Raw genomic sequence first — 22,405 nt, forward strand, 5'->3', positions numbered from 1 at the left:
GGGCCGTAGCCTTGGGATCCAATGGGGCGGGGCCAGGCAGGGGCGGGGCCGCGGCGGGGGGCGGGGCCGGCCGAGCGCTGCTGCGGCGGGAAGCAGCAGCTCTGGCGGGAATCCAGGCCCAGGGGTGGTCAGCGCCACGCGGTGCCCGAAGCCCGGCCCGGGGCAGCTGGGGGGACTCCGCCACCCTCTGCCTCGGCCTGTGTCCTCGCTGAGAAACGGCATCACGTGCCCCAGGACCCCCGAGTGCAGAGCCCCGGGCACACGGACAGCAGGTGCCTCTGCCAGCGCTTTACGGCTCATATGGCCCGGGCTCCCGGGAAGGGCTTCGGCCGGGGTCGAGGCTGACAACCGTAGGAGCCCGGGAGCAGGAAGTGTGGGCGTCTGGAGGCGGGAAGCTGACGCAAGGACCTCCAGACCAAGGCTTGAGAAGGGGAACAGGAGCGTGAGGAAGGGGACCCAGGCCCACCTCGGCCCCACCTCTGACCCTGCCCGCCCCTCACCCCGCCAGCTGGCCACCTCCGCTACCTCATACCCACCATTCCCAGCCGGAAGAAGAAACTGCCGACCAAAATCAAAAATAGTGTTATTAATTCTGGTGTCTCCAAAGCACGGGAAAAAAAAAGAAAAAAAAATGACAAAAAAAAAAAAAAAAAAAGAACCCACCCTTGCCACATGTCAGGCCCCAGGTCCTGGCCACGAGGACCGCCCCATGGACAGCGCAGGCCTAGGGGCTGAGTCGGTCCACATGGGCTCAACGTGGGACCAGCCCCACGGGTTTGGCTCCAGGCCCTGGCTGGGAGGCCGACTCCCTCACTTTGGGGAGCCCAGGCCAAGGACTAGGGAAGAGAGCTCAGGGGTCACGGTCAGAGGGCCTGGCCGTCAGTTCTAGTACTCTGGCTGACACAGCCAGAGGTCAGGGTTCAGACGGGGCAGCCAAGGCCACTCCGTTCTGTGGTCCAGCAGAGGGCCGGAGGCTGCAGAGGTTTCCGAGTCCAAGTCAGGGACAGGGCCCGCTGGGCGCCAGCCGCTCGGTACTGGTGCTCCGACAGGGGCTGGGCGCCGGCCACTCGGTACTGGTGCTCCGACAAGGGCTGGGCACCGGCCGCTCGGTACTGGTGCTCCAACAAGGGCTGGGCGCCGGCCACTCGGTACTGGTGCTCCGACAGGGGCTGGGCACCGGCCGCTCGGTACTGGTGCTCCAACAAGGGCTGGGCGCCGGCCGCTCAGTACTGGTGCTCAGTACTGGTGCTCCAACAGGGGCTGGGCGGCCGGGCTCTCGCGCTCCTCAGCAGGGGCTGGCCAGTCAGCCGGGGCCCCGGCGGGCGTGCCACTCTCAGCGGCACCGCTGTCCAAGCAAGGAGCGTCCTGGGCTGCTCTGGGGGGCGAGGCCTCGGCGCTGGCATCCGGGCTGAGGCTGAGGTCCAGAGGCGCCTGGGGGAGAGCAGACGGGCAGGTGGGCGAGCGCCCCTGAGCCCCTGGGACCTGGCCCTCCCGTAGGCCCCTTACCTGAGATTTGGGGGTGCCTCCTTTGGGGCTCCCTGAGGCCGGCTCCCCGTCAGATCCTCCCAGCCCCTTCCGACCCCCAAGGCTCCACTTCCACTGGGTCCCTCGGAACTGAGGAGCCCAGGGCCAGGGGGCCGTGAGGGTCGGGGACCCTCAGCAGGGGCAGGCGAGGCAGGGGGCGGTCCGGGGAGCCGAGGGGGAGGCCACTGCAGTGAGGGGGGGGGGCCGCCCATCCCCGGAGCCAGAGCTCAGGGGTGGCTGCGGCCCCCAGCCAGGGCCCGGAGGGAGGAGCTGGTCACCACTGCCTGCGGGGCACAGATAAGAGCAGACACTTCAGCCGGGTCCTCGCCCCCCCCTCCCGGGCCAGCCCAGCCCGCTGCTCACCTGCTGTGTTCTCAGGCGTGGGGTGTGCCAAGGGGGGGTTACTGCTGAGCGAGGTCAGGCCGCCCCCGCCACAGTCTGCCTCATCCACGTTGCCACCGCTGTTGCAGCCGGCACCACAGCCCTTGTGAAGCCTGTGGGGGGAGGGACAGGGCTGGGGTCAGGGGCCGCACGAGCACAGGTCGCAGCCCAGGACCAGTCCCGGAACAGCCCTGAGCCCCGGCGTCCTCCTCCCTGATCAGATTCTACAGCAAGGCCTTGGGGGGGTGGGGCACCCCGACTGCACTGCAGCCCGGCGGGGGAGGGGACACCTGTGGAGGGCGCGGGGGCACTTCCGGGCCACGCTCCAGGAGGGCGCCGGGTGGTGGTCAGGGCTCACCTCTCCCAGCTGTGCAGGAACCAGCGGGCGATGGTGCCCAGGCTGACGGGCCCGCCCCACAGCGCGCGCAGCTGCGGGTGGCTGCCGGCCAGCGAGGTGGTGAGCGGCGACACGTAGATGGGGTAGCCGAGCGGCTGGTCGCAGGACGAGTTGATCATGTTGCGCAGCGCCTGCTTGGCGTTCTGGATGCTGCCGCGCTCTGGGTTGCGGTTGCGCAGGAACACCAGCTCCTGCTGCTGCCCGGCCCACAGGCCACGCACGCACTCCCGGTTCACCTGCAGGCGGCGGGCGCGGTCAGCAGCCAGGCCGGGCGGGGCGCGGCCGGGCGGGGCGGAGGGGCTGTCCCCACCTTGATGACGCGGAAGCTGAGGTGGCGCCGGTTGAGCATGATGATCTTGTACTCGTCCGAGGCGTCGTCCAGGACGTGTCGCAGGGCCAGCAGCGAGGGCGTGTTGCTGAGGATGGCGCTGCGCCAGGCCGGGTCGCCCTCGTGCGAGATGACCAGCCGCTCCTCGTTGGCGGCAATGGCGTCGTACAGCGCCGCCGGCTCCTCGTACTCATCGGGGGACGTGAAGTGGTCCTGGCAGCAGGGAGGGGGGGGGTGTCAGGGGCCCCTGCCGCGGGGAGAGGCTGCGTCCCCCTCCTGCCCGCCCGTCCCCCTCCTGCCCGCCCGCTGGCACACCCTCCCCCACCTGCACACCCTCGCCCACCTGGTGGAGCTTCAGGGCCATGCGGACCCCAGGCGCCACCACGCGGTGCAGCAGGTCCATGTCGGCGAAGACCCACTCGTCCGAGGGGAGGTGATGCGGAAGTCCCCCTTGAACAGGGCGTGCAGCCCGTACAGGAAGGGCTCCAGGCTGGCGGGGATGGCGGAATGGGGAGGTGAGCGCAGGGGCAGGGAGGAGCCAGGGGCCTCAGGCTGCCATGATCTGAGCTGAAACCCTTGCTCAGTTTCCCCGTCGTGCCGAGGCGTCTGCCCACGATCCTCCCAGAACCTTGGGACCGGGAAGCACCCCACCCACGTAGAGGGGCTACAGTGAGAAAGGTGTGGCGTGAGAGGCCAGGGGGTCGGCAGGCCCAGCTGCACCCACCACACTCACCTGGCGGACATGCTGTGGGAGGCGGTCCCCAGGGCCCGGCGGCCCAGCACACACAGACCAAAACACAGTGTCACCAGCGGTGAGTTCCAATCCTGCTCCACAGGCTGTGACAGAGACCCCCATCCCCAGAGCCCAGCTCAGACCTGGGACAGAACAGGCCTGGGAGGGGGGGTGCTCAGAGCAGAGACGTGGGCAAGCCCCGGTTCCCAGAGCCCCAGGGTGGTGGCGCCCCAACCTGGCCACGCCGGGAGGCACAGTACTGGATCCACTCCAGGTGCACGGCGCAGAAGGAGGGCAGCGAGAGACCAGAAAGGCGGAGGTCGTAGTCCTCGTCCACACTCAGCGAGAAGGTGGGGTCCGAGTCAGCGTAGCCGGGGGCCCGCACAGGCCGCAGGGCGGTGGCGATGCCCTCGTGGCTCAGCCAGGACTCCAGCTTCGGGGAGCGGCTCACGTAATAGATGATGCTCTGCACAGGGGGTGGGGACAGGGTGGGGACGCCCCGCCCCAGGGGACGTCTCAGTGCCAGGAGGCTCCTCCCCACACTGAGCCGAACACCCCCCTCCTCTGGCCCATCTCGGCCCCTCGCCTAGGCCAGGAAGGAGAGGCCAACGCCGGGACAGGCGCTCCCAGGCAGCATGTGCTTGGCTCCTGCCGCCAGCCCCACACGCTGCCCCATTTGTAAGGGAAACTGAGGCTCAGTCGGATGCCAGCTTGCCTGATGGCGTGTGGCAGGGTGGCCTGGGCAGGAATATGGGCCTCCGTGATGCTGTGGGATATAGAAGTCAGGCTGCGGGGGCCAGCACTGTGTCAGAGTGCGTAAAGCCACTGCCTGCAGCACCAGCATCCCAAATGGGTGCTGGTTCCGTTCCCGGCTGCTCCACTTCCGATCCAGCTCCCTGATGCACCTAGCAAAGCAGTGGGAGATGGCTCAAGTGCTTGGGCCCCTGCGCCCATGTGGGAGACCCGGAGGAAGCTCCTGGCTCCAGACTGGTGCAGCTCCGGCCATCGTGGCCACTTGGGAGTGAACAGTGGAGAGAAGACCTCTCTGTCTCTGCTCCCACCCCTGCCCTGTAACTCAGCTCCCAATCAGCCAGGCGGAAGTCAGGCCGGCGCAGCAGGCCCAGAGGCCTACGGGCCCGGGGCCCAGGGCTCGTTAGGCAGCTGAAGCACAGGAGTTCTAAGGTCCCCCTCAGAAGCCGGAGCACCACTGCTGTGCCCCCGCCTAGTGGCTCCTGGATCCCTCATTGTCATTATGTTTTAAAAGATTTATTTATCTACTTGAAGAGCACAGTTGGAGGGGAAGACAGAGATCTTTCACCCCCTCGTTTACTCCCCAAATGGCCCACAAGTCAGGACTAGGACAGGCCAAAGCAAGCATCCAGGAGCTTGGGGGCGGCGCTGTGGCGCTGCCGGTAAAGCCACTGCCTGTAGTGCGGCATCCCATATGGGCACTGGTTAGAGTCCCGGCTGCCCCACTTCTGATCCAGCTCTCTGCTGTGGCCTGGGAAAGCATCCCTGTGGGAGACCAGGAAGAAGCTCCTGGCTCCTGATCAGCACAGCTCCGGCTGTGTGGCCAATTGGGGAGTGAGCCAGCGGATGGAAGACCTCTCTCTCTCTCTGTGCCCCTCCTTCTCTCTCTGTGTAGCTCTTTCAAGTAAAAAAAAAAAAGAATCCAGGAATTCCATCCAGGTCTCCCACAAGGGCAGAAGCAGTCCGAGCACCTGGGCCGTCCTCCGTGCCTTCCCAGGCACATTGGCAGGAAGCTGGACCGGAAGCAGAGTAGCTGGGACTCAAAGGGGATACAGCATTGCAGGTGGCAGCTTGACTGGCTGTGCCACACTAGCCCCCGGGCCCCTGAACAGTCTTGCTGGTTTCTAACATAGTGGACAGGGACAGCAGCTTTGGGAGGGTAGTGGCTGGCCCAGCAGGGGGCATGGCAGTGGGAGGCTGGGAGCTGGCAGCCAATGTGGTGGTGGGGAATCTGTGTGCCAACCCGAGACGGAGCAGATGGGACTGGCGCTTTGCCTGGGGACGGGTGGGAGGGTGCCGTAGCTGGCCATAAACAGAGGGCACCAGGCAGCAGGTGTCCAGCAGGGCCATGGCGCGGAGAGGCCGAGTCTGGGCAACATGACTGGGAACAAGCTAGGAAGGTCACGGGTTGCAGACAGCTCCCAGGGACAGGGGCTCTGCAGCGCCAGCCTGGCCGTGGCACCGGCTGGCGGGCGGGCAATCTGGGCCACCCCCTTGCCAAACCTCACGGGGTGAGCGGGGCAGGAAGGCTGGGGGCAGCTTCACTCCGGCCTTCCCGCCCGGGGAGCGGCTCTGCAGTCCGGGCACCACCACGGCCCCAGAACACGCAGGAACGGCATACTTGGAAGCCGAGGAGGAGCCGGCCTGGCTGCTTGCCAAGGGTTCACTTTCGCCACCACCACTGTGCTCTGTGACACAACCCTCGGAGTGACTGTCAGGGGGAAAGGGAGACCCAGGTCCAGCACCAGTAACGGTGCCAGCCTGCGAGCCCAAGCCACAGAGCAGCTCAGACCTCGCGGTCAGCGCCTCGCCGGAAGCAGGGGCGTGTCTGAGCCAGAGCTTCCTCACGGGTCCTGCCTCCTGCGAAACCACTCAAGGGTACGGCTGGGGGGAGCTGGGAGGAGCCCCGAGGCCGGGCCCAGCTGCAGCTGGATGTGGGGCCAATCTCTGGCCACAGGGCTGGACCGCACTCCTGACTCCCAGGGGAGCCAATGCTGCAGAGAACCGCTGGGCCTGGCCTACCTCGAAGGCTGGCGAGGACGTGCCCCTACACTGGCCCAGGCCCTGCCCCCGGCAGCCCTGACCCATCCCCAGGTCTGCAGCAGCGCCTGCCTGGGACCCTGGGCGCCGCCGGCTGGCTGATTCTGTCCAGTCTCTGAGGCAGCCAAGGCGGTGGCAAGTTGGCCTCCCCAAGGGAATAACCCCGGCTGGTGCCTGAGGAGCCAGAGGCCACCCAAGGCCTGAGCAGACTCGCAGGAGGCAGCAGGTAACCTGGGCAAGGTCGCCGCTCTCAGGATGGGACAGGACCACATCCCCAGACCACAGCCTCGTTCCTGGTGAGGGCCACCACGGGGCCCTCTGCCCTCCTGCAGGACGCCTGGGGGCACAGTGACGGAAACCACAGCTCCTCTGACGTGTGACACAGCTGAGACCTTCGAGGGAGCAAAGCATGGCTGGGGCTGCTTGGGACTCCCCAGAGGGAACCTGAGGTAAGCAGCCCTCTGCCTGAGAGGGGGTCCTGGGGTGTGACCACCACCCCACCCAATGCCCACCGCACCACGGGCACTACAGGCCCTGCCACTCAGAACCAGATCTCCTACACTCCTCCAGGGAGGAGACTGGCACAGCAGGGGGTGACAGTCCAGGCCACAGCCCAGAGCCCCTTCCGCAGGCCACACTGTGCTTCCTCAACTCCCGCTGTCGCAGCACATCTCAAGACCCGCGGGCCTGGCTTGGCGCCCCCAGGCCCACCCCTTCACTGCCATGCCGGGAGACCTGAGGCTCCCCTCGGAGGGGGTGTGAACCTACCCCGCCAGAGCCCGGCCCCTGGTAAGCACCACTGCCCCATGGCTGCACCTACCATTACCGTGCGTGAGTGCTGCTAGCCATGTCTGCTGGGCGGGCTGGGCGTGGGTGGCCTGCGTGGGTGGCCTCAGCAAACGCCCTCCCGGGAGCAGCAGCCCAGTGAGAGAATCCACGCTCGTGCTGCCCACCTGCCCCGTGCATACTGCCAAGCAGGCCTGGAGGAGCGAGTGCCTAGACCGAGCACCGGATCCCCCGAGCCACACCAGGCCTCCGGGGCCTGCGGTCACAAGTGGCACCCTGGAGGGTGCCTTCACTGAGGCCCGGGCATGCCCGAGCCCCGGAAGACGGGCGGGGCAGGCCGGCCGCCGCCTGCCGTACCTTCACGTAGTAGGTGATGAGGATCTTGCGGAGGTCAAAGACCTGCAGCATGGAGGCGGCGTTGTTGTCACTGATGCTGTAGCCTTCCAGCACGTACTTGCTGGCCGTCACCTCCCAGGCCAGCCAGCGCTGCCCGAAGGCGGCGTTGAAGGACAGCACACGCGGCAGGTGGCCAGGCTCGCAGCAGCAGCAGCCCTCGTCCTCCTCCACCCCCTCGGTGATGGCCTCCACCTCCCGCTGCTGGCAGTAGGTGCCTGTGGGAGGGACACCCTGGCAGTGGCTGCGAGGACAGCCCTGCTGCCCCCCTGCCAGCACCCAGCAACCAGCAGGGCGCCTGAGGCTGGCTGCCCCCCCCCCCCCGTGGGACTCCGCGTGTCCCCTTTCTCCTGACTTCCCGCAGCCACACCAGGGTAGGGGGTGGAGGGCACCGGGGTCAGGCTGAAATGCACAGGGCGGGAACTGCTCCAGCCCACAGCCCTCGCACCCCTGGGGCCTCTTCTAAAGTTGGCATCCGACAGGGGAGGCTGCTGTGTCCCACGGTCACACACGGTGGTCCCGCCGTGTCCGATCACGGCCTCGCCTGACACCAGAGCGGGCCAGCCAGGAGGGCCTGGCAGGAGAACCCAGAGCTCCGGGCCCCAGCCTTCCCCACAGTGACGTGCAGTACTCGGGACCCAGGGTCAGGGAGGCGACAGGGCAGAGCGGGACCGGGCACGAGCCTCCCGGCACTGTCTGGGGGCCACGCCTGCCCCCCTCCCATCTCGGCCCTGCAGCTCACCCCGGAACTCAAGGCCACGCAGCTGGAAGGTGACGAGGCCATTGCCAACCTCGATGAGATGCACGAGGGCGTTGAGGTAGTCGGAGGCCAGGACGAAGCAGTCGCCGGGGCCATAGTTGCCCCAGCGGCCCAGCACCAGGTCCCCACACAGCGTGTGCTGCAGAGAGCGTGTCAAGTGCTCATAGAAGATGGAGTTGAGGTTGTTGTCGTCAGCGCCTGGGCCCGGGACAGACAAGGGACCGCATGACAAGTAAGCAAGCTGCCGCCCTGGGGAGGACCGCCCCCCCCAGCACGCTGGGCGGGGACCCACCGGGGTTCCGGTCCAGCTGGGTGACGAGGCGGGTGTTGGAATGATCCACGCGCTTAGTGCTGCTCCGGGAGAGAAGGACAGTCGCTGAGCCCAGGGGCTGACCACGCAGGTGACAAGGTCCACCGCCCCGCAGCGAGTCCTCTGGGCCCCGGGCCCTGCCCAGCAGGGTCCCTCGAGGCCCAGTCCTGAGCGCCGAGATCACGCACCCACAACGGCCCCAGCACACAGACGAGGAAGCGGAAGTTCAGGGATGGGTGCTCCCAGCAGCACCCCGCCACCTCAGGCCGCCCTGCCCCCGCCCTCCCGCTCCCAGCAGCACCCCGCCACCTCAGGCCGCCCCCACCCTCCCCGCTGCGGGCTCCGCGGGCCTCACTTGTAGTCCCGCTCCCAGAACTTGAGAGGCCTGGCGTAGGACATGATGAAGACGGCGCTGCCCAGCAGGGGGTTGAGCGGCGTGGAGAAGAGCCCCGAGAGCAGGGCCTGCACGAACAGCATGGCCGAGTCTACGTGCGAGTCAAGGAGGCAGCGGCAGCCAGGGCCCTCCCGACCCCCCGCCCCGCCCAGCCACAGCCCTCCTCGCACTCCCCAGCCAGACCGCAGGTGCAGCTGGATACGTGGTACAGCAAAGGGCTGGGCGAAGGCATGGAAGGCCGAACCCCAGGTGATCTGCCAGGGGGCGATGTAGGTGAGCACGAACCGCAGCTTATACAGCAGGTCCCAGAGCTGGCGGAGTCGGCCCAAGGTGAGAGACACACGGGTCACACACGGGGTCACACACGGGGCCACATGGGGTCAGACACAGGTCACACAGTCACACACGGGGTCACAGTCACACATGGGGTCACCGCGGAGACGGCGTCTGCCCAGCCCCCAGGCTTCATTCAGGCCACATGGGACCAAGCTCAAGGCCACTCCCAGCCCTTTCTCTTTGAACTTGGCGCAAGGCACCTGACACCAATAGCAACCCCGAGCAGTTCTAGGAAGCACCAGCCATTCAATTCACACAGTGATCCCGGGAGCTTCTTCTGCTGGCCCATCGCACAGATGGGGAAGCCAAGGGTCAGGAAGACGGGAGAAGGTAATTCGTGTGGCCCGTGCCACTGGACACCTGCCACACTGGAGCAGCCTGCGTGGCACCCCCGCACCACTGCGAGCCGCCCCGAGCAGGAACCACCTGGCAGGGCATGTGCACACTGGGGCCCTGTGCCTCCTCCAACAGCTCTGAACGGCTCTCCAGGGCTGCAGCCAGCAGAGGGCAGAGCCCAGGGGTCAGGTCCCAGGGAACGGTGGGTCCTGACTATCCTAACTGCTTCCGAGGGTGGCAGTCGGGGGATCAGATAGACCCGGGGTCGAGGCCTGGCCAACTCACTCTCGGGAGGACCGAGACAACTCACGCCTCCTGTCTAGAGAGCGGGAGGAGGCCGACGGCAGGGCTGGCCCGGGGCAGCGGGGACAGGGCTCGGCCTGGGCGAAGCCTCCCCAGCCAAGCAGACGGCTTGGCAGCTGGGCGCCTGGGCCACAGTCACCGCTCACCTTGCTGCACAGCAGCGACATGAGGAAGTAGTCGAGCAGAAAGCCCTGGGAGAGGCGTGGGTAGTCGAAGTGGAAGAGCAGCACAGTGAAGGCCAAGGTCAAGTACTGCTGGGGCGGGCAGCAGAAGGCCGAGCGCAGCAGCTTCAGCCCAGCCACGGTCATCAGCAGCGCCCGGCAGCTGTGGAGATGACGGGCAGACAGGAGGCGCCGGGTGGGTACAGGTGACCCTGGTCATCCCTCTCCTACCCTGGCCTGAGTGCAACCCCAGGCCTCAGCTCTGCTGGGCCAGTGACCCTCAGTCTGCCCCCTACAGGCGGTGAAGGGGGGCACATGGGCTTTCAAAAGGGCAGGCGCTTCAGTGGACAGTGTCCGGAGCTAGGGTCCCACGTCAGCCTGTTGGGCAACCTCAGGCGGCTCCACTTCCCCGTGGGCCTCGGTCTCCCCGTACATCAAGTGGGAAGGGAGGTGACGGGATGGGGGGGTGGTCCTCACTGCAGGCAGAACTTGTCTGGGTGGCTGACGACAGTGTGGGCGTCCACCGTGAGGGCGTGGAGCACCACAGCAGGGTAGATGAGGTACTTCTCAACGCACTGCAGGCCGGCGTACAGCTTCTCGAACCACATCACCTGGGCGGCACCTGCCACGAGAGGCGGAGCTGCCGGCCGGCCCTGGCCCTCCACGTGCCCCCTCCCCGGGGGCGGGCAAGCCAGGGGCTGTGCTGGCTCCTAGAGACTTGGGGCAGGGTGGGGTGGGGCTGGGAGGTGGCAGGACATGGCAGGGGACGGGCAGACCACCCGCCCTGTTCTGCTGTCTGCGGAAACACGGCTGACAGGGAACTCAGATGCCTGTGAGGGGCAGGCAAGGGCCACACTGCCTGGGATCGCGAGCTGCAGGCCTTTCTGAGGGGCGTCCCGCTTGGTTGGAGCTAATCCCAGACACACGGGGATGCTGACCCGGGGTGGGGGAGCAAAAATCTCCCTCTCCCACTGCTTACAGAAATAAGGACCGTGACCTCCACAGGACAAATCACGGTGTTTAAACACAGGCCAGAGCTTTTCTGAAAGCACTACACAGCTCAGCGAAAACCCACACCAGGCAGCTCCAGCCGCCGGCACGCAGCGTGCCACCTGGACAAGAGGCTCCCGCAGGGCTCCGGGCCTGCACTTCAGTGCCAAGACGGCAGGAAAAGGGTGGCACAGGCAAGAGGAGGGCACAGAGGGTCTGAGCCAGGCACGATGGCAGTGGGCAGACAGGACAGGGAAGGGACAGCCGCAGGGCAGAGCAGGTCAGCACACAGAGGGTGGATGGGCAGAGGCTGCCCCCTGCTGGCACCTCAGGCACCAGAGCCACAGCTGCCACCAGGCAGCGGGCAGGAGGGCGCACTCACCGCGCACTTCGTACTGGCTGTACTCCAGCGGCTTGAGCACGGGCTGAGAGAGGCAGAACCAGGGCAGCTGCTTGCGGAGCTGTGGCAGCAGGTAGTGGGTGAAGAAGCCCACGGCCCCGGCCAGGGCGTACAACACGAAAGCCAGCACTGACTGCAAGAGGGAGGGGAGGGACTCAGGCCAGGTGCACAGGCCCAGGGGCCGCGGGACCACCTGGCCCAGGCTGGACAGAGGCTGCCCGGGGCCCCTGGGCTGCCAAGACCAAGGGCAAGGACCCGGCTGGACCACACGAACCTTCAGGGCGATGAAGACGGTGCTGGCGCTGATGGCGAAGGTAAGCACGGCGATCAGCACACACATCACCAGGTCGGAGTGCAGGACCTCCCGCTGCAGGTCAGAGAGCAGTGTGGCTGCCCACAGCCACCCAGGACCCCGCACCTGCTGCCGCCTCCCGGCTACGGCCCCACGGCCTCCTGGTCCCGCCTCTTACCACCGACTGGCGCATCTTGTCTGGCAGCGGGTCCGGGGGCTCGGCTCGGGCTGTCTCCAGGCTGCGCTCCTCCAGCTCAGGGAAGAGCTTGCTCCGGATCAGAGACCTGCGGGGGAGGAGTCAGGAGAAGACAGGTCAGTGGGCCCCGGGAACGTGCACAGACCCGCGGGCCCCAGGGCCCTTGCCACACGCAGACACGCACCACCCACCAGAGCACGGTGGGGTCACTGCTCTGCCGGCTCAGGTGGTAGGACAGCGCCACCAGCAGGCCACAGAAGACGGAGAAGAGGACAGGGACGTGCTGCTCCGGCCATGGAGACTGGGGAGAGAGCCGCGCTGGTCAGGGAAGGCGAGGGCGAGTGTGGGGGCTGCAGGGGCCCCCGTCTGAGAGGCCACTGCCGGGCCCAATCCACAGCCCTGTCCCAACAGCCCCCAACCTCAGCCTCCCCTACCTTGATGGCCCCGAGGCAGAAGCCATAGAGCAGGGCAGCAGCGAGCAGGCTGCGGGCGAGGCTGAAGACCGCAGTGAGGGGGCTCGTGGCGGCTGTGTGGCGGGCAGGGCAGGTGAGACCCAGCTCCTCCGGCTGGATCCCACCTAACCTCTGCCCTGCTGCCCCGACCCGAGGCGGGCCTCCCGGGACACCGCCCCGCCTGCTGCCTCTGGTCCCCCAGCCCTGCGAGGACCTCAGAGCTCCCAGCATTCTCTGGTTTAACCACCTGCCCGGGAGGGGGCTCGGCAAGGACTGCGGGGCCAGTCCGAGAACCCCGGGCCCCCGCACGCAAACCGCGCACCTGTGCCCCCGAAGCCGTGCATGTCTATCTGCTCCAGCAGGTACATGAGGCAGGTGTTGACCTGGGGCAGGAGGCCCAGGAGGAAAACGAACGGGAAGCACAGGGTGAACACTGGCAGGGAAGGAGACGAAGGCCCAGTCAGCCCGCCGGCCCCGCAGCCCCCACCCGCGGCCGCCTCCCCCTGCGCGAGCCTCACCAGTGGCCACATCGCGCGCACAGAAGAAGAAGGAGGCCGAGAAGAGCGTGAGGCCGTACAGGGACACGGGCGGGAAGGGCTGGGCAGCGCCCAGGGCGTCCAGCAGCCAGATGAGCAGGCAGCAGATGCAGAAGTAGACTGGCCGGCTGTACGCGATCACCCAGTTGTGGCCCTGGGGAGGTGGCTGTGAGGCGCCAGGGCCCCCCCGCGGACCACCCACCAGGCACGGCGCATGTCCACGCACCCAGGTCTGGCCCTGGGGCCAAGCTAGAGAGCCTGCCAGAGTAGGGGGGTGGGGAAGTGGGGAAGAGAGGGAAACCTGCCCCTCCCTGCTCCCCCCAACCTGGCCTCAGCCCCTCCCAGGGCCTCCTGGCAAGAGGCGCTGCTCCACAGGTACTCACGTGCATGGGAGACGCCGCATCAGGCTGGACGCTCTACGAGAGACGGGGCTACGTTGGCAACGAGAGCTGGTGCCGCCAGGAGGGTCAGAGGCCCTGGACCTGCTCAGCTCCACCACGGCGCAGTCCTGGGAGACTGGGGCAGGGCCCTGACCTGCCTCACTCCGGGCACTTGGTAACTGCACACAGCACGCCACCGCGGGCAGAGGCAACGCGTAAGGGGACCAGCAGCACCTGATCTGCTCTCTAGCTTGCTCCCCTCCCAGCGGTGGGGGGGCGCGGCCGGGGGCCGGGGGCCGGGGAGGTGGCGCGGGAGCAGCCTGACCTTCAGCAGGGAATACTGGCAGGAGGCGATGACCAGGCAGAACTGGAAGACCCAGATGTCGGTGAAGAAGCCTTTGAGCAGCAGCAGGTAGCCCAGGAAAGCCACCAGGCTGCTCAGGCCCACGCCGAAGATGTTCTCCATCACCCCCCGCGTCCTGCAGAGACCACCGAGTCAGGGCGCGGCCCTCCTGCCTCACCCTTCTGAGGGGCGTGGGGGGCAGGCTCCTACCCTAAACGCTCACCTCCCGGCCTCTGTGCCAGCCCCCTCCTCTGGAGACCCAAACCTGTGACCTCACGGGAGGCCGGGTCGCACCTGCTCCAGGAACCTGACCTGTCACTACTTCGCATCCCAGCCTCTGCCCCTCCAGATGCCAAGGGCTGCAGAGGCCCTCGGTCCTGGGGCCTGCCCACCTCCCGTTCAGGCTGACAAGCAGCCGTGCGGGTGGCTGCATCATGCACACCACAGGCAAGCTACTCTGTGTGCACAGGCAGCACCCCGCCGGCACCCGGTCTCAGTGCTAGGCGCGACCCAAATGGACAGGAAGCCAGCATGTGGTCCTAGGCTCCAATCTGTTACAGGGGAACAACAGTCACTTGACTTTCCGGGCCTCAGTGTCCCCTCTGAGAAATGGGAACTGTGAGGAGCGCAGCATTCTATTTCCAAACCAAATCTAACACAGAAGCAAATAAAGCCAAGCGAGCCAGCGGCTTTTGCTCCAAGCAGGACTTCGAGAGTGGAGATTACTGTAGCCTGCCACAGCCCCCCACTGTGCCACAGATACCACCCCCACCCCACGGCAGCCTGCCACAGCCCCCCACTGTGCCACAGATACCACCCCCCCCACGGCAGCCTGCCACAGCACCCCCACTGTGCCACAGATACCACCCCCACCCCACGGCAGCCTGCCACAGGCCCCCACTGTGCCACAGATACCACCCCCACCCCACGGCAGCCTGCCACAGCACCCCCACTGTGCCACAGATACCACCCCCACCCCACGGCAGCCTGCCACAGCCCCCCACTGTGCCACAGATACCACCCCCACCCCACGGCAGCCTGCCACAGCCCCCCACTGTGCCACAGATACCACCCCCATCCCACGGCAGCCTGCCACAGCCCCCCCACTGTGCAACAGATACCACCCCCACCCCACGGCAGCCTGCCACAGCCCCCCCATAATGCCAGATACCACCCCCCACGGCAGCCTGCCACAGCCCCCCACTGTGCCACAGATACCACCCCCACCCCACGGCAGCCTGTCACAGCCCCCCACTGTGCCACAGATACCACCCCCACCCCACGGCAGCCTGCCACAGCCCCCCACTGTGCCACAGATACCACCCCCACCCCACGGCAGCCTGCCACAGCCCCCCCACTGTGCCACAGATACCACCCCCACCCCACGGCAGCCTGCCACAGCCCCCCACTGTGCCACAGATACCACCCCCACCCCACGGCAGCCTGCCACAGCCCCCCACTGTGCCACAGATACGACCCCCACCCCACGGCAGCCTGCCACAGCCCCCCACTGTGCCACAGATACCACCCCCACCCCACGGCAGCCTGCCACAGCCCCCCACTGTGCCACAGATACCACCCCCACCCCACGGCAGCCTGCCACAGTCCCCCACTGTGCCACAGATACGACCCCCACCCCACGGCAGCCTGCCACAGCCCCCCACTGTGCCACAGATACAACCCCATCCCACTGCAGCCTGCCACAGCCCCCCACTGTGCCACAGATACCACCCCCATCCCACTGCAGCCTGCCACAGCCCCCCCATAATGCCAGATACCACCCCCCACGGCAGCCTGCCACAGCACCCCCACTGTGCCACAGATACGACCCCCACCCCACGGCAGCCTGCCACAGCCCCCCCACTGTGCCACAGATACCACCCCCACCCCACTGCAGCCTGCCACAGCCCCCCACTGTGCCACAGATACCACCCCCACCCCACGGCAGCCTGCCACAGCCCCCCACTGTGCCACAGATACGACCCCCACCCCACGGCAGCCTGCCACAGCCCCCCACTGTGCCACAGATACCACCCCCACCCCACGGCAGCCTGCCACAGGCCCCCACTGTGCCACAGATACGACCCCCACCCCACGGCAGCCTGCCACAGCCCCCCACTGTGCCACAGATACGACCCCCACCCCACGGCAGCCTGCCACAGGCCCCCACTGTGCCACAGATACCACCCCCACCCCACGGCAGCCTGCCACAGCCCCCCACTGTGCCACAGATACGACCCCCACCCCACGGCAGCCTGCCACAGGCCCCCACTGTGCCACAGATACGACCCCCACCCCACGGCAGCCTGCCACAGCCCCTCACTGTGCCACAGATACCACCCCCACCCCTCAGCCTCCCAGCAGCTTCTGATGCCATGACTACTTCCACAGGCGCACAAAAGCTGGGAGGCCAGGGTCTGGTGACTGCCCGGGCACCGCAGGGCAAGGCGGAAGGGCACTCACCGGTCCAGCAGGGCCAGCAGGGCGAGCCGCTCATAGCGCACGGAGGTCCAGCGGCCAGGGAGAAGCCAGTACTTGTAGCTGTGCTGGGCACGGGGCGGGGCCTCCTCCATCAGCGTCTGCTCCTGGGATTCGTGCAGGGAGTCCTGGTCCAGCAGGTCAAACTGCAGTCCCCACAGCCCGGCCATCAGCCCCACCGCCCCCATGTGGTCCGTCGCCACCCCACCCCCCAGCACACCGGCCTGGTCACCGACTCCTTTGGCACTGCCTGGCAGCCCCTCGGTCTTCCCTGACCCCTAGCACAAGGGCCTGCACCTCTCAGGTCCCCAGGGGCCACCAGGGGCTGAAGTCCCGGGCTGCCCACGCAGGCAGAACATCCTGGGCACAGGGAAATCCGCCTGGACCTTCAGCGCCTCGGGCAAGCACCACCCTCCTTCCAGGCAGAGCACCCACGCCTCCGGGTGCCACCGTAAGGCCTGGGTGAACAACCTTGCCTCCCGGGGCACAGCTACAGGCCTGGCCTGAGGACACAGTGGGGCAAGGTGGCCACCAGCTGCAGGACACGGCTGCTGTCCCGTGCGATGGTTACAAATGAATCAGGAAGAAGGGGTGGGGCTTCCACACTGCTCAGTCTGTCTGTGGCCGCGCTTTCCCGAAGCCCTAGGAGCCTGGGTTTTGCACCGTATTCCGGTATTTGCATCCCGGTATTCCCGGCCGGCCGCGTGGCAGCAGCTGCGTCGGGATGGTTTCAGCAGGGACAGGAGCACCGCCGACAGCTATGCTGAGACTGGGACACGCACAGAGGCCGCCGCGCAGTCACTCGTGTGGAGCACCGGCAGAGGGACCTGCGCGCGGTCAATCTGGCTAACCGAACCGCAGCTGTAACAGGTGGTGCTAACGGAAACCCTCTCCAGGAAGAGAAGGAGATGCCAAACACGTGCTGAGGAGCCGCGCACGCAGCCTCTCCGGGCGTTCAGACCCCGGCTGCAGGGCAGACGCAGTAGAGGCCCCGGAGCTGCTCTCTGCACGGCCGCTCCTTCCTGGGTGCCCGGGTCAGTGCCCCGCCCGCCACCAACACCCCTCCCCGCGCCGCCCCCGCCCCGCTCCTCACCTCCGGGATCTCCAGGGGCACCCGGCGCACCTGCATGCCCTGCAGAACCACGGGCCTCGGCTGCAGCAGGTTGAGGCCCCCCGCGGCCTCCGGGACATCGGCTGAGTGGAAGCTGGAGGAATGTGAGTGACGGTCCCTGCGGGAACAGCACCACGAGAGGCAGGGCCTCAGGGGAGTCCGGGAGCGAGCGGGGTTGAGCTGAGCCCAGGCAAGCAGGGCAGCTGGTCTTAAGCCCAAGGGCTTGAGGACAAGAGGACACGAGAGCCAGAAGAGGCCGGTGACATGGTACCGAGGCCACACCCCCATCTGCCTCCCTGGAGGCCAGCCCCAGACACCTGGGAGCTCCTGGCACGGAAGCATCACAGAGCCAGGAATGCCAGGGCTCCCTGCGGGCGCAGCTCTGGGTTTCACCGGTCCCGGTCCTCCCCCACCCCGCCCCACCCCGCCCCGCCCCAACACAGGCGAGAACGCCCCAGGCTCAGGGGGTCCCAGAAGGCGGCCCACCTGGGACAGGCCCAGCTTGGACTTACCAGGCTCCGTTGGTTGCCTGCTCCCCCTGCTGCCCTACAGGGTTCTCATAGCCGCCTCCGGCCAGGCCAAAGGTGTAAGAACGCCGCACACCTGGGGCAGGGATGCAGCCGGTGAGGGAGCAGCAGCGCCGCCAAAGGAGGAAGAACCTCACGCGGCGTCCCCCGGGATGGCAGCCCAGTGCCCAGAGAGCTGGACAGGAAACGAGCGCTTGCTCCGCCTGGACTGCAGGCTGTGCGTCGGTCTCATCCGCAGAGCGGGCGATGAGAACACCTGTGCCTCAGTGACACGGTGAAGACGGCGCCAGGCGACGTGGGTAAAGCGCTCAGCGCAGGCGCAGAGCAAGGCGAGCGCCGTGGCGGGAGGGGGAGCCGCAGCGGGCCTGGCTCGGGGAAGGGCTCACCGCTCTCGTCGTAGAAGTAGTGCACGGCGCCCTCGGAGGTGTCATCGAAGGTGCAGGCCTCGTGCACGTTGGCGCCGGCGCGGGTGAGCAGCAGCGAGGAGGCGAGGTGCAGCGCGGAGGGCAGCGTCAGCGCCCGCGAGTGCGAGGCAGCCCGGCCCCGCTGAGCCTCCTGCAGGCTGCTGGGGAGGTGGGGCCCTGGTCAGCGCCAGCCAGAGCCCGTGCTCCCCACGCCCCTGGCCCAGCTGGTGGCTGCTCACCTGGGGGGCGAGCCCATGACGGAGGCCGGGGGCGTGGGGTTGCTGCCTGCGTTGTGGCGCCTCCGGATCGCCTGGGTCCGCCTCACGCTGCTGGAGGGGTCCCGCTGGCCGCTCTCCTCGGCTGTCAGAGAGAGGCCCCCGAGGGTGAGTTCCAGAGCTGGGGGCGGGGTGGGGGCAGGACTCCGCCACCGAGCTAACAGTCAGGTCTCGTCCAACCAGGTCCTGGCTCTGGGGCCCGCCAAGTCACCTAGCCGTTTGTGCCTCGGTTTCCTCATTTGGAAATAACCCCAGGGGCCGGCGCTGTGCCGTAGTGGGATAAGCCTCTGCCTGAAGTGCTGGCATCCCATATGGGTGCCGGTTCTAGTCCCAGCTGCTCCTCTTCTGGTCCAGCTCTCTGCTATGGCCTGGGATAACAGTATAACAGTGGAGGATGGCCCAAGTGCTTGGGCCGCTACACCCGTGTGGGAGACCTGGAAGAAGCTCCTGGCTCCTGGCTTCAGATCGGCCCACTGCGGCCATTGTGGCCATTTGGGGAGTGAACCAGCAGAGGGAAGACCTCTCTCTCCCACGCTCTGTAGCCCCACTTCTCAAATTGAAAAAAACCAAAAAAACCCCACAGCACGGATCTGCCCTGCTCCACCAGCGGCCAGGACAATGCGAGCCCTCAGGGAACAGAGGCTCAGGTGCCAGCCCCAAGCCCCGGGGCCGGGAGGCTAAGAGGCTGGACAGACAGCGTGCCCGCAGCGGCCCAAGACAGACGCCGGGCTCACTCTGACCAGGTCTCTGTGCCAGCCCACGCCTCCGGCTGCCCAAACCCCAGGCCCCAGAGCAGCACTCACCTCCACCCACCGCACCTTCCTCCTGCAGCTCCCCTCGCCAGCCCGGCTGGTTGGCAGCAGGTCCCCTGCGGGCCTCGGCAGGCAGCACGGCGGGCTCTCCGGCAGCCAGCTCCACCCCTGCCTGAGACTCCAGCTCAGCCTTGGAGCCAGCCAGGGGCGCCCTGAGGACATCACCCCCCGCGCCATCCATGCTCAGCACGCGGGCGTGTGTTTTGGCGCTGGCGGTACTGGGCGTCCGCTGGGTCCCATAGGGCCGTTTGGGGGGCACCGCGGTCCCGTCCTCAGCCCCGGGAGGGGCCCGCCGCTTGCGGGGCCCCCCCACTGCACCCCGGGAGCTCTCGGGGGAATAGCAGGAGGTAGACGAGGAGCTGCCAGTGCTGTAGCGGCGCTGTGACCGCAGACTGGAGGCCGGGCTCAGCTCACTGCCCTCGCTGGTGTCTTCGTCCTCAAAGAAGCTCCCGGCCTCGAGCAGGGGCCGGCGCGGGGCTCGGCCAGGCGGGGAGTGTCTTCGCAGGGGGGGCCGCCGCGTGCTGGGCCGCAGCAGGGCCAAATCCTTGGGCCGCACAACCAGGAGCGGCTCAGCAGGTCCCGGTGGCGTCCCTGTTCCGATGACCGTGTCGAAGGAACGTAGCGTGTCATCCGAGGGGACCCCTGCGTCCGGTGAGGCCGGCAGCTCGGCCTCGGAGGGCGGGTCCGTGTCGCTGCCCTCGGGGGCCTGCCCACCGGGCGGGCTGTCCAAGTGGGTGGAGTTGGTCTTCTCGCTCTTGAAGCTGCTCAGGGTCTCCCGGTCAGTGCCGCTGAAGCAAGAGTCCGAGGAGCCGGCTTTCTGTGGCGTGGGCTCGCCGGAGCCCCGCCGCTCCAGGGGCTGGTAGCCGCTGGCCCCCCGGCGCTGCTCCCGGCGGCTGCTGGTCCTCACCAAGGCCCGGTCGGGCCGCGTCAGGGTCAGGAAGCTCTTGCTCAGCTCCTGGCTGAGGCTCCCTTTCAGCAGGGGGCTCATGGGGGTGTCGGCCACGCTGCTCCCGCCCCAGGGGCCTCCATCTCCAGCCAGGGGGGACCGCTCCGAAGAGTCCGTGCTGGGGAGCGAGGGCTCTGGGACAGCCCCCGGGGGTGTCTGGGGAAGGTCTCCAACTGCCAGGAGGGAAACAGAATGAAACAAGGCACCCTGCCGAGCCGGGGGGCCGAGGGGTGTCCGGGCCTGCGCTTGTCCCCAGAGCCAGCCCAGGTTGTCCCGAGACGGAGCACAGGCTGGGGCGACCTGGACAAGGCCCGCGTCTTGCGCCCCCCGGCCACTCACGCAGTCTCTCCTGGGAGCTCAGCTTCAGCATCTCTCGGTCGGCCGAGGTCACGATCACGTTGTTGCAGCCCTGCTCGCGCACCAGCTCCTTGATGTCTGCAACCAGGGCGCCAGGTGCTTCAGCGGGACCCTGGGAGCCGGGGCCGGCCGCGCTACCCCCGGCCACACCGCCCTGTCCCAGCCCTGCGCAGCGTCCGCCTACCTCTGAGGGGTCCAGCATCCTCCATCCGGGGCAGCAGCTCCTGAGCAGACAGAGGGGCCCGAGGGAGCACACGGGGCGAGAGCTCGGCTCGTGCCCATGCCACGGACATCTCCCGGGAGAGCGGCACCACAAGCCAGGGACTGGGATCACTCACCGAGACCTGGTTGAAGCCGAACACGGAATGCTGGGAACTGCAGCGGACCGGAGGCGTGGAACTCACTTTCCGAAACACCGTCATCTCCACTCCAGGGTCCCTGGGCGGGAAAGAGCAGGAGCTGTGACCCTCCCCACCCCCCCACCTTTCCATGTCACCCCCCAGCAGCCTCGTCACTGCTTCCTCTCTGATCAGCTCTTCGCGAGCCCAGGGCTGGCCGCAGCGCAACCGCTCACACCCACCCAGGCAGCCAGCGCTCCCCAGGCTCAGGCACAGGCACCAGGAGCCCCCAGCACGCTCCCGGCCCCACCCACCGAGGCGGATTGCCGTCCCCCTGGGCCGGTTCTTCCTCAGGCTCCCCCACGGTCGAGCTGCGCTTCTCGACGATCTCGCCCTGGTCGAACATGGCGTGCAGCCGATAATTCACCGTCTTGATGGTGGCGAAGATGACGGCCACCACCAGGCAGTACACGCCGGCCACTATCAGGCTGGGGGGCAGGACCTGGAGGGGGCAGCGAGTCAGGTCCCGCCCCCCGGGGTGCACCTGCCACCACCCTCACAGCCGGCCAAGGAGCCAGTCTGAGACCCTATGGGGGGCTCTGTCTCCCACTTAACAGGAGAAAAACACGGACAGAGGGGTTCAAGGTCACCCAGCCCAGGAGAGGAAGACACTCGGCTCAGCTCCACACGTTCAAACTCTGCAGCCACTTGGGTCCCCGCCCCCCAGCACCCCAGGGCTCGGCCGCAGAGCCCCGCCAGGCTGCCCGCCCTCCGGGACCCGCCGCCGTCTCACCATGTACAGCAAGAAGGGAAAAGTGAGCAGGAAGATCCAGACATAGAGGTGGAAGCAGTTGGAGAAGGTGCTCTGGTGCGGGTCGAAGAACCAGCCGCCGGTGAGCGAGGCCCACACCCCCTGGCGCAGGATCTGCAACACCTGAGACCCCATGGCCCCGCCGCTGCTGCGCGCGCCCCGCGCCCGGGACCCTCATGGGGGCGGCCCCCGGCCCATGCCCCGCCTGGCGCCCGAGGGCCCCGGGGCCCGGCCTCGCGCTCACGCCATGGCCTCCCCCAGCGGGGGAGGGGAGATCGGCGGGCCGAGGGTGCGGGCAGGGGGCGGGGCCGTCAAGGGGACGAGGACCCGGCACAGGGGTGGGGCCGCATCAGGGGCGGGGTCCGGGCCTCCGCCCCTGGCCCAGAACCACTCCGAGGGGCCGAGTCGGCAGGCAGGCGCCGGGCACGGGCCGGGCACCCGTTGGCGGCATCCAGATGTGGGCGTGGGGCGGGCGCTCCCGGAGTGCAGGCGGCCGGTCCCTCGGTTTCGGACAGGGGAAAGCCCCGGGATCCTGAGGTCCACTTCCGGGGTCGCAGGTCACCCGCTCGGGGCTCCGTGCCCGCCTCGCCGCTGCCGGTGCCGGCCCAAGGGGGAGGCCGGAAGAAGCAGCCGCGAGCCGCCAGCCTGCAGTGGCGCATGCGCCGGATGAACCCAGCGGGGACCCGGAAAAGGAAAAATCTGCCGGCTTGAGTGCGCAGGCGCAAAGAGCCGCCGCAGCGGGGGGACGCGGAGGTGCCCTTTGGGCGTGCGCAGTCCGGGTCCGGCGAGTACGGGCCGGAGAAGCGCTTGGGCGCATGCGTACAG

The 22,405-nt window shown here is 67.9% G+C and overlaps 1 protein-coding gene across 1 annotated transcript; it reads right to left on the bottom strand.

Moving 5' to 3' along the window:
- Positions 1-561: 561 nt before the first annotated feature.
- On the bottom strand, positions 562-21,812 carry LOC133762860 (pecanex-like protein 3). Its single transcript, XM_062195836.1, is given in 38 exon segments — positions 562-1,431; positions 1,507-1,595; positions 1,598-1,715; positions 1,717-1,808; positions 1,888-2,018; positions 2,264-2,538; positions 2,613-2,843; positions 2,974-3,056; positions 3,059-3,120; positions 3,364-3,467; positions 3,599-3,829; positions 7,297-7,550; positions 8,075-8,290; positions 8,385-8,443; positions 8,758-8,887; positions 8,999-9,107; positions 9,918-10,095; positions 10,410-10,554; positions 11,305-11,455; positions 11,597-11,689; positions 11,793-11,898; positions 12,002-12,111; positions 12,245-12,336; positions 12,585-12,695; positions 12,781-12,952; positions 13,182-13,214; positions 13,504-13,657; positions 15,985-16,106; positions 17,093-17,228; positions 17,623-17,713; positions 18,024-18,202; positions 18,281-18,401; positions 19,120-20,247; positions 20,414-20,509; positions 20,616-20,655; positions 20,770-20,869; positions 21,084-21,271; positions 21,563-21,812. Coding segments are annotated over 38 exon segments (6,078 nt in total). The 5' UTR covers positions 21,716-21,812; the 3' UTR covers positions 562-1,236.
- Between the last annotated feature and the right edge of the window lie 593 nt (positions 21,813-22,405).

Source organism: Lepus europaeus, chromosome 7 (assembly GCF_033115175.1).
Source record: "Lepus europaeus isolate LE1 chromosome 7, mLepTim1.pri, whole genome shotgun sequence".
Classification (NCBI taxonomy): domain Eukaryota; kingdom Metazoa; phylum Chordata; class Mammalia; order Lagomorpha; family Leporidae; genus Lepus; species Lepus europaeus.